Source organism: Oncorhynchus clarkii, chromosome 12, assembly GCF_045791955.1.
Source record: "Oncorhynchus clarkii lewisi isolate Uvic-CL-2024 chromosome 12, UVic_Ocla_1.0, whole genome shotgun sequence".
Lineage (NCBI taxonomy): Eukaryota > Metazoa > Chordata > Actinopteri > Salmoniformes > Salmonidae > Oncorhynchus > Oncorhynchus clarkii.
Window position 1 is genome coordinate 54,530,267 of NC_092158.1, and position 11,758 is coordinate 54,542,024.

An 11,758-nucleotide genomic window follows, 5' to 3' on the forward strand; every position below is an offset into this window, starting at 1 on the left:
TTCTGGTCTAAAGGCCTCTGCAGTCAGGGCATTCATACCCTGTTGTCAAGTAAGTGAGTTTGTGTTTAAACAGGACCTCCCGCCCACCAAACATGTCAACGCGGAGCGATACGGAGCTCTCCGCATTGTTACACATTTTGGGAGGTACATGGCGATGCAGTATGGAGCTCATTTTGTCCTCTGCAAGCCTATGGAGCCTCGAATCAAGCATAAACACAATCAATCATTGTCTTTACAGGTGCCCGCATGCATATGTTCGGTTTGTGGATAGTTTAACTCGGCAAGGCGAGGCAAACATCTGTGCTCGCATACTCCCTAAAGACGAAGAGGCGTAGACTTCGGCTACTGAACTTAGACTTGCCTTCGGAACAAATTTTGTGTGCACGAACACCAAAATGAACAAAAACGTCACATTTTGTCATAACATATGCCTGAAAAGTTTCGACCGGGGTGCATGCGTCAAGCATTGGGCGATACATCAGGTTTTCCTGTCCATCTGGCTCAAACCAGATTGTTATTTGACTGAGAAACCTTTTCAATAATGAGGGTATGAATGCTAAATCACCATTGGAGTCTTATGAAATCATGATACTGTAATACCTAGGTTTGCAAATGAAGAGTATATTACTGGAAACTTTGTTTACCAGTAACTACCAGAAGTTTTGTAACTTTAATGTTTTTTGGAGAATTTTACCATAACAAAAAAAGTTGTCACATTCACTGAATAGGTGCAGTGAAAAGTGTTGTTTTACACGGTCAGCCCTGGTGCATATTAGGGTCAAGTGCCTCGTTCAAGGGCACAGACAGATTTTTCACCTGTCTGCTGGGGGTATTCGAACCAGGGACCTTTCGGTTACTGCCCCAACGCTTTTGGATACTTCAGATTAACCCAGGTGTCTTATTATCTATGGCCCTCTGTGTGGCCTTATGTCAAATATATAAAATAATAAGAGAGAAAATAGAATGAGAAATCTGTAACATTATCCTTAAATATAAACCATTAACTGAGTGAAAACCATTAGTGTGTATATATATTTTGTTTCCTTTTTATAATTGTTTATTTTATCATGTCAATATGTCTTTGTTGTAAATATTTTGACACCAAACTGGTGGCAGTTGTGAAAAAATGCAATAGTTGGAAGAGTTGCAGTGTTAATTGGCGATGCCATTTTTTATTGGATGCTTTTTTCATTAATTAGGCTATTTTATATTGAAGCATATGATCTCTCCACAATAAACTCATGGACAACATGGACACATAAAAAGTAATCCTATATATGAACACAGTTGTTCAAGTATACAGTACCAGTCAAAAGTTAGGACACACCTACCCATTCCAAGGTTTTTCTTATTTTTACTATTTTCTACATTGTACAATAATCGTGAAGACATCAAAATGTGGTATTTTACCAAATATTCTGTATACCACCCCTACCTTGTCACAACACATGATTGGCTGAAATGCATTAAGGAAAGAAATGCCACAAGACATTTTAACAAGGCACACCTGTTAATTGCAATGCATTCCAGGGGACTACCTCAAGAAACTGGTTGAGAGAATGCCAAGAGTGTGCAAAACTGTCATCAAGGCAAAGGGTGGCTCCTTGGAAGAATTTCATATAATTCACTTTTTTGGTTAATACAAGATTTCATGTGTTATTTCATAGTTTTGATGTCTTCATTATTATTCTAAAAAAAAAATAAAACCTTGAATGAGTAGGTGTCCCCAAACTTTTGACTGGTATTGTATATTACCAACATTACCATAGATTAACGAAGATGGTAACTTTGGTAAAATACCAGTAGCTCTGCAACCCTAGCATTCCCATGCTACTATCACCATGTTCCCAGCTAGCCATCCTCTTCACAGGCTGTCACAGACTGCTGTTCTAATCCAGGGAGATTAAATGGCAAGGATTATTTTGATACTTACACTTCCTTTTATGAAATCATTGTAGTAGACTTTTAAAATGAGTTCCGTATTCGACATATAATGCTGTATGAAGCAATAAACAGTCGATGTACATCAGACCAAAGGAACTTGGGTTTGGCTGGTGTAGGTCATCATTGTAAATAAGAATTTGTTTTTAACTGACTTATCTAGTTAAATAAAAGGTCAAATAAAAAAATACATCAATAACCTTTCACAAATTGCATACTCCGCCTTTAGATACATCCCAGCTTTGTAAATTAATAACATTTTCATATCCTGGTGCTGACTAGCAAGAGGTTTAGAGAGGAACGTACAAAATTAGATTAACGTGATTGTCAGCCGCAGGGTATTGTCATAGATAAAATGAGAAAATAAAACAAATACGCAAATAGGTTTTTATTATTTCATGGCGTGCATGTATTGTTTCATAAACTTGGCTGTGAACTTAATTTACAAACATTTATAACCCTTGTCTGGTAAAGTAGCTCTGATGTTACAGATACTAAATGGGCTAAAACACTAAACCTACTGCAAGTCCCCACTCCCAAATAAAATAAAATGATCCCTAACCAAATGGATCTTGACTCAACCAACTCACCATCCATTTAACATATACAGACTCGTCTTTAACAGGAAAGTCTTCAGAAACCTTGGATAATGAGAGCTCATAAGAAACCAAATGGGCACCTGTAGTATGATGACCCTCAGACATCTGCAATAATCAACATAAACATCTGTGACATAGTAATATGCAGACACATGTGATGTACAAAGGAAGTGACATGAGCCTGTGAAGGTTCTATACACAGCCAAGGTTGTTAGATACCAAGGTTAGGTCATGAATATTCTAATATCACATAACATACATGCGATGTTGTCCTAACCTGGATTAATGAACCTAGTGCACAGCCATGTTGTCAGGAGCACTCCAGTGCAGTGGACACCTGGTAGGTCTGGCTCTTCATCCTCCTCTTCATCTCTCGGATCATCTGACAGATGGCCAGGGGGTAGCAGCAGTACACCGTGGTCCAGTCCTCACAGACACTGCCCTACAGACACACACACACACACACACACACACAGGGCCTGGTCAAATTTGGTCTCCGGTGAAAGGGTGCTTAGCTATCTTAAGCCTGGCTGCAGAACAAATGTGGTGGCATGGTCTTTTTCTGAGTCTTTTCAAAACAAATCATAAAAAATTGCCAACCGCATGCCATACAAAATAAATAAAGTGATCAACTGTTAGTAGAGAGAGCGAAAGTAAATGTGAGTGAAACATTTCATTGTACACGAGCACAAAGTCCAACCTAAATATCTTGAGTGAACACTGCTTTTGTGCCCATGACACCACCCACTGGGCACACACTGATTGAATCAACGTCGTTTCCACATAATTTCAATGATATTACAGTACCAGTCAAAAGTTTGAACACACCTACTCATTCAAGGGTTTTTCTTTATTTTTATTATTTTCAACATTGTAGAATAATAGTGAAGACATCAAAACTATGGAATCATGTAGTAACCAAAAAAAGTGTTAAACATCTAAAAAAAATATTTTATATTTGAGATTCTTCATACTAGCCACCCTTTGCCTTGTTGACAGCTTTGCACACTCTTGGCATTCTTTCAACCAGCTTCATGAGGTTGTCACCTGGAATGCATTTCCAGGTGACAACATGGCTGTGCACTAGGTTCATTAATCCAGGTTAGGACAACATCGCATGCATGTATGTTATGTGATATTAGAATATTCATGACCTAACCTTGGTATCTAACAACCTTGGCTGTGTATAGAACCTTCATAGGCTCATGTCACTTCCTTTGTACATCACATGTGTCTGCATATTACTATGTCACAGATGTTTATGTTGATTATTGCAGATGTCTGAGGGTCATCATACTACAGGTGCCCATTTGGTTTCTTATGAGCTCTCATTATCCAAGGTTTCTGAAGACTTTCCTGTTAAAGACGAGTCTGTATATGTTAAATGGATGGTGAGTTGGTTGAGTCAAGATCCATTTGGTTAGGGATCATTTTATTTTATTTGGGAGTGGAGACTTGCAGTAGGTTTAGTGTTTTAGCCCATTTAGTATCTGTAACATCAGAGCTACTTTACCAGACAAGGGTTATAAATGTTTGTAAATTAAGTTCACAGCCAAGTTTATGAAACAATCCATGCATGCCATTAAATAATAAAAACCTATTTGCGTATTTGTTTTATTTTCTCATTTTATCTATGACAATACCCTTCAATTGGGGCGGCAGGGTAGCCTAGTGGTTAGAGCGTTGGACTAGTAACCGGAAGGTTGCAAGTTCAAACTCCCGAGCTGACAAGGTACAAATCTGTCGTTCTGCAGTTAACCCACTAGGCCGTCATTGAAAATAAGAATTTGTTCTTAACTGGTTAAATAAAAAAATTAAAAATAAATAAATAAAATAAACAGGTGTGCCTTGTCAAAAGTTAAGTTGTGGAATTTCTTTCCTTCTTAATGCGTTTGAGCCAATCAGTTGTGTTGTGACAAGGTAAGGATGGTATAGAGAAGATAGCCCTATTTGGTAAAAGAACAAGTCCATATTATGGCAAGAACAGCTCAAATAAGCAAAGAGAAACGTTAGTCCATCATTACTTAAAAACATGAAGGTCAGGCAATCCGAAACATTTCAAGAACTTTGAAAGATTTTTCAAATGCAGTTGCGAAAACCATCAAGCGTTATGATGACTGGCTCTCATAAGGACCGCCACAGGAAAGGACGACCTAGAGTTACCTCTGCTGCAGAAGATACGTTCATTAGAATTAACTGCACATCAGATTGCAGCCCAAATAAATGCTTCAGAGTTTGAGTAGACACATCAACATCAACTGATCAGAGGAGACTGTAAATCAAGCCTTCATGGTCGAATTGCTGCAAAGAAACCACTACTAAAGGACACCAATAAGAAGAAGAGACTTGCTTGGGCCAAGAAAAACGAACAATGGACATTAGACCGGTGAAAATCTGTCCTTTGGTCTGATGAGGCCAAATCAGAGATTTTTGGTTCCAACCGCTGTGTCTTTGTGAGACGCAGAGTAGGTGAACGGATGATCTCCCCATGTGTGATTCCCACCATGAAGCATGGAGGTGTGATGGCGTGGGTGTGCTTTGCTGGTGACACGGTCTGTGATTTATTTAGAATTCAAGGCACACTTAACCAGCATGGCTACCACAGCATTCTGCAGCAATACGCCATCACATCTGGTTTGCGCTTAGTGGGACTATCATTTGTTTTTCAAAAGGACAATGACCCAACACACCTCCAGGCTGTGTAAGGGCTATTTGACCAAGAAGGAGAGTGCTGTATCAGATGACCTGGCCTCCACAATCACCCGACAGGCTAATTGAGATGTTATGGAATGAGTTGGACCGCAGAGTGAAGGAAAAGCAGCCAACAAGTGCTCCGCATATGTGGGAACTCCTTCAATATTGCTGGAAAAGCATTCCAGGTGAAGCTAGTTGAGAGAAAGAGTATGCAAAGCTGTCATCAAGGCAAAGGGTGGCTACTTTGAAGAATCTCAAATATAAATTACATTTTGATTTGTTTAACGCTTTTTTGATTACTACATGATTCCATATGTGTTATTTCATAGTTTTGATGTCTTCACTATTATTCTACAATATAGAAAATAGTAAAAATACAGAAAAACCCTTGAATGAGTAGGAGTGCCCAGTAAGGTCATCTCTTGGGTCTCTAAGCCTTTAGGGGCAATATCTACTAAGCTAACATTTGCAATTGTTTTAAGACTGTCATACCATGGATCATTTAGCTATTTGATCTTACATTTTAGGACCCCTGTAGGTATGAAAACAAATATTACAAAATTATTTGATGAAACATTGGATTTGGCCTTACTGTTGTAGCCATAGAAACGCATTGAATAACACATTCATACATGACAAAACTGATAGTAAAAAAACACATCAAAAGGAACTGTTTTTTTCAAGTGTCTGTCCTATATCTGAGAGATAAGAAAGCTCAGGAACATCTATACACAGTGGCAAGAAAAACTATTTTAACCCTTTGGAATTACCTGGACTTCTGCATAAGTTGGTAATAAAATTTGATCTGATCTTCATCTAAGTCACAACAATAGACAAACACAGTCTGCTTCAACTGATCACACACACAAACAATTATACGTTTTCATGTCTTTATTGAACACACTGTGTAAACATTCACAGTGCAGGGTGGGAAAAGTATGTGAACCCTTGGTTTTAATAACTGGTTGAACCTACTTTGGCAGAAATAACCTCAACCAAGCGTTTTCTGTAGTCGTGGTTCAGACCTGCACAATGGTCGGGAGGAATTTTAGACCATTCCTCTTTACAAAACTGTTTCAGTTCAGCAATATTCTTGGGATGTCTGGTGTGAACAGCTCTCGAGGTCATGCCACGCATCTCAAATCGGGTTGAGGTCAGGACTCTGCCTGGGCCACTCCAGAAGGCATATTTTCTTCTGTTGATTTACTTCTATGTTTTGTGTCGTCGTTCTGTTGCGTCACCCAATTTATGTTGAGCTTCAATTGGCAGACAGCCTTACATTCTCCTGCAAAATGTATTGATGAACTTGAGAATTCATTTTTCCGGCAGTTATTGCAAGCTGTCCAGGCCCTTCGGCAGCAAAGCAGCCCCAAACCATGATGCTCTCTTCACCATACTTTACAGTTGGGATGAGGTTTTGATGTGGTGTGCAGTGCCTTCTTTTCTCCACAGTGTTGTGTGTTCCTTCCAAACAACTCAACTGTATTTTCATCTGTCCATAGAATATTTTGCCTAGTAGCGCTGTGGAAGATCCAGATGCTCTTTTGCGAACTTCAGACGTGCAGCAATGTTTTTTTTGGACAGCAGTGGCTTCTTCCGTGGTGTCCTCCCATGAACACCATGCTTGTTTAGTGTTTTACATATCATAGACTCATCAACAGAGATGTAAGCATGTTCCAGAGATTTATTTAAGTCTTTAGCTGACACTCTAGTATTCTTCTTAACCTCATTGAGCATTCTGCGCTGTGCTCTTGCAGTCATCTTTGCAGAATGGCCACTCCTAGGGAGAGTAGCAACAGCGCTGAACTTTCAATTTATAGACAATTCGTCTTACCATGGACTGATTGATGAACATCGAGGCTTTCAGTGATACTTTTGTAACCCTTTCCAGCTTTTTGCAAGTCAACAATTCTTAATCTTGGGTCTTCTGAGATATTTTTTGTTCGAGGCATGGTTCACATCAGGCAATGCTTCTTGTGAATAGAAAGCTCAAATTTTGTGAATATTTTTTATGGGGAAGGGCACCTCTAAAAAATATCTCCAATCTCATCTCAATGATTGTACTCCAGGTCAGCTGACTACTGACTCCAATTAGCTTTTCGAGAAGTCATTTGTGTAGGGGTTTATATACTTTTTCAAACATACACTGTGAATGTTTAAATTATGTATTCAACATGGACAAGAAAAATACAATAATTTGTGTGTTATTAGTTTAATTTAAGCAGATTGTGTTTGTCTGTTGTTGTGACTTAGATGAGTTGTTATGACTTAGATCAGATCAACTTTTATGACCAATTCATGCAGAAATGTAGATAATTCCAAAGGGTTCACATACTTTTTCTTGCCACTGTACTCAAATTTGACCCCTTTAATTTTGGCACATTCTACAGTATCTCCTATTAATTTTCACTGTCCGGTACTGGGTTACAGTCAGAAGAGTCTTGCGAAACAGCCGCCATATCCATGTTCCTGAGAGTCTTAGTTTGATGGTGGGGTCGTTTCTGGCTCAAACCGTTCGGACTTCAGATGTTTTTGTGAAAAGTAACCTTTCTGCATCCTCTCATGTCTGACAAACACCGATTTTGGGAAAGGCCTGTCTACCGCATAGGCGATTGGCCAACACCAGCGGATTCAGTGGATTGAGACGGAGCCCATGCAAAGAAACAGGAAGTCTCTAGCGTCAACACACTCAAGGTCATACTCAAACTTTTTCTTACACCCAGGGTCCATACTTGCGAACATTACAAAAGGTTTACGTTTAAATAAACATTCTGCCAATTAAAGTAGAATGTGTTAAAACGCTGCATGTTATCTGTTCCCATTAGATTACATGGCACATTTATCCCTATGCTAACCTGACCTCCTGGCAGTGATTATGTACAATTCTGCATCAGCCAATCAAAGACAGACTTTAAATCCACCAACCAATGGTATTTTGAGAGTTTGGGACAATAAGGTTCTATCTGCAAAAAGATGATTGAGTTAATTGGCTTTAAAGTTCCGAACCCTTATTGGTTTAAATGCTGCAATTTTTATCTTGTATTATTTTGAACTTAACATGAATTTGGGTATTTAGAGTACTATATAGGTAGAGAACATTGGACAGAACAAGGCTGTCAATAACAACACTTTGACAAAGATGCAGATACAACCTTATAGCCCCAAGCTATCCATTTCTGAAAATAGGTCAACTTGGCCATAAGAGGGATATTTTAAGGTATTATTTTGTTCCACTTGGCCAATCACAATTGTAGTGTGACAATATCTCATGGTGCATCCTTGACTAGGCTACGAGCTACTAATGTTCAAGAAGCAGGTTTTTGCACATATGACAAAATCCCACGTTTTTACTTATCCGTTTCAAAACACATCCATGTGCTTTTTTGGGAAAAAGATAAAATGAGATCTATACAACATTTAAGTGTATCCTACATTGTAAAAAAGGTGGAAGAGCCTTATGGTCTTGGCAAATAGCTGTCATGTAGCTCCATTACAACCACTGCCAGGTGGCATACAGTACACCACTAAACAGGTAAATTGTTAATCAATTGGATACATTAACTGTGGGTTTGAGGTCCTCAACGCTCGATTCAAATTACGCATATGTGACGAAGTGGATGATTCTAATAATGTATATAAAACATTGTACACGTAAGTGCAGCGTGCACATCTATGTAATATACACAGTGTAAAAAATATTAGGTACACCTGCTCTTTCCATGACAGGCTGGCCAGGTGGATCGAGGTGAACGCTATGATCCCTTATTGAGGTCACTTGGTAAATCCACTTCAATCAGTGTAGATTAAGGGGTGGAGACATGTTTAAGAAGGATTTTAAACCTTGAGACATGGATTGTGTATGTGTGCCATTCAGTGGGTGAATAGGCAAGACAAAAGATGTAAGTGTCTTTGAACGGGGTATGGTAGTACAGTAGGTGCCAGGCTCACCGGTGTGAGTGTGTCAAGAACGGCAAGGCTGCTGGGTTGTTCACACTCAACAGTTTCCCATGTGTGCATCAAGAATGATCCACCACCCAAAGGACATTCAGCCAACTGAGGGTCAAAAGGGTTGCAACTCAATATTACTAAGGTGTTCCTAATGTTTTGTACACTCAGTGTTTGTAGGCCTAATAAACTTGATTTTTTAGCAGTGCTTGTCTATAAGGCTATAGAAAGATGCAGTTCCTCATTAAATGTATTCTTAATCTTCATTTTCAATGTGTTGGCTGCACTTCCCTTCACTACACACTAAATGTAATTCTACATTTCAAAGGGAAAACAACAATACTTCACCTGGGATTCAAACTTGTAGCAAACTGCAAAAACTACCAGGAGCCAGGCTCACTACACTGAGTCATTCCTCCAGTTGAAATTTAGTACGTGTTTTAGTACCTTCGATTAGCAGATGGTGTCGTTTGATATCTGTCAAGGACGCTCTCATGGAAGTGTTCTATCACATCCAACTACATCAACATTTGTAATTGGCTGATGCTTAACTTTCTACAGGAAATAATGACTGCCGGCTGGTGAAGTTTTTAAATTTTAAACTTAAACTTTTTCGAAACGCTTGCAAGTTTGGACCCACAGTGTTATATTTAATCAAACGTGACGACGTCACCAATTTCCACACGGACATCGACCTCAATAACACCCAATAAACCTCCTCTTCACTATTGCGTAACAATCCTCACCCGTATCTTGTATCTCTCCCTGATGCCCACCCGCATGGCAAACGTGGAGCCAGGAAGCAGGGGCAAACACAGACACTCCCCATAGTGGTGGGCCAGACTCAGGTCCAAGCAGCAGGGCACAAAGGCCCCTAAGAGACCTGCATGGGCAGAAAGAGAAACACAGGGCTAAGTTTAGTTCTCCGCAATTCTCCACAAGACAGTAGTAGTCGGTTAGACAACTTTAACTTAAATACATGTTTAGCAACCCTACAGAGTGTTGATAGATTTGATGTGGTATCATACAAGAGAATCGTCATCTCCATGATAAATCCTCCATAAAAAACACGTAATTTCCTTAATTAACAAAAGGTAGAGCATAACAGGGAGTAGGCCCATGTAAGACAGCAGTATAGCCATCCACCATTTGACCCGTTCAGTTACCCAAACTGGGAACTTTGACTTTCACACTTAGCCCGAGTGTGTGTGCAATGCAGTGAGATAAGCCCAGGGCTATGTCTGCCTCACATGTAGTCTTGTCTCCACACACGTTGAACAGGCTGCTGTTCCAGTCCCCTCCAGTCTGAGTGATCGTGGTCACTGTCGTCTTGGTTACCCCCAAGCCAGGCTGCGTGAGAACAGGAAGTTCCATTGCAGCAGCAGCACTCTGTGGGTTCCAACCTGCACTTCCTGTTCCTATGTCCCAGCCCCCGGCTTCCTCCTCATAACCTGGGGCCTGCTGCAATGCTGCTTTGGTGACTGGTGCACAACTGAGATAAACAAAGACAAACAGAAACAGCAGTGGCATTTAAAGTATAGAAATTAATGTAGGATTAGCAGTACTGCAATGTGGCTCGAATAGGGGTTAAAAATAAATAAACATAATACCTCAAAAAGGGCTTAAGAACATGTTGGAATGACGTATCACACCCAACAATGGTAATCTCTACTGATAAGGGCCAAACACTTACTGGTCTGTGGTGGCTGTGACTATGGCTGTGGTATCCTCCATGCTGATTGCTCCCTGTCAGGGAAGGGGGGGGGGGGGGGGGGGGGGGGGGGGGGGGGGGGGGGGAGAGACTGGGTGAGCGTCCCACTAAGATGGGGTGTGCTCTTCCAGATAGGGCTGGAGCGCAGCAGCCCTGCCAGTGGCTGCTCTGGGAAGATAACACATTTTGGTCCTCCTTTTTTAGGGGCTCGTAACGCCCTCTTCATACAGTGCAAATGGCACACCACCAGTGTAAGGGCCAAGGCCAGGCCAGAGCTAGCCAGCCAGCTAGAGAGCCTGCGGATGAGAAGGTTCATACTCCCAACAGAGACAGCTCTTCCCAAGATAAAGAATACTCACCCAGGCATTGACAGCAGTGACAAAAAGAAAATCATTGTAAAAGAAAACACACTACTTACCTTAATCATAGACACCAGCTACGTGCTACCAGAGAGCTGTAGTAACAGCAAATGATTCGCTCACAACCAAAGACACACACTAAGCGAGCGTCTGCATGTACTCTTGTGGTTGCTGCCTTAAAGCATTTCCTCTTAATGAGCGCACATCGACCTGATCACATCTGCTTTTTTTGGTGCCGTCTTTGACAGTAAATAACAGTATGACAGTAATGGGCTAGGGAGGCTCAGTCAAATAAGAAACATCTCACCATGATTCTCTGAACAGCTGAGAACATTTCCTGTTGAAAGCAAAAAAGCATTATGTTTCTATAAAACACACACTACAAAGTAGAGACAGAGGTAGACCATTTCAACTACATGACTGATTTCCAAAGGGGATTTAATTAGCTGTGCTCACACTGCCAGTGGACTTCAGTCCATTAGATGTTTTTCCATTTATTCATTGTTGTG

The 11,758-nt window shown here is 40.4% G+C and overlaps 1 protein-coding gene across 2 annotated transcripts; it reads right to left on the minus strand.

The window, feature by feature from the left end:
- Window positions 1-1,147: 1,147 nt before the first annotated feature.
- On the minus strand, window positions 1,148-11,512 carry LOC139422076 (cornifelin homolog B-like). Of its 2 annotated transcripts, XM_071173223.1 has the most exons (6): window positions 11,309-11,430; window positions 10,873-10,925; window positions 10,430-10,671; window positions 9,926-10,062; window positions 2,818-2,982; window positions 1,149-2,645 (listed from the first exon to the last, which is right to left on the minus strand). In XM_071173223.1, exons 1-5 carry the CDS (start codon window positions 11,315-11,317, stop codon window positions 2,851-2,853), a joined length of 573 nt encoding a protein of 190 aa, XP_071029324.1. In that variant the 5' UTR covers window positions 11,318-11,430; the 3' UTR covers window positions 1,149-2,645; window positions 2,818-2,850. The 2 variants fall into 2 exon arrangements, with proteins under 2 accessions (XP_071029323.1, XP_071029324.1); XM_071173222.1 differs by having other exon boundaries at window positions 1,148-2,982; window positions 11,309-11,512.
- Between the last annotated feature and the right edge of the window lie 246 nt (window positions 11,513-11,758).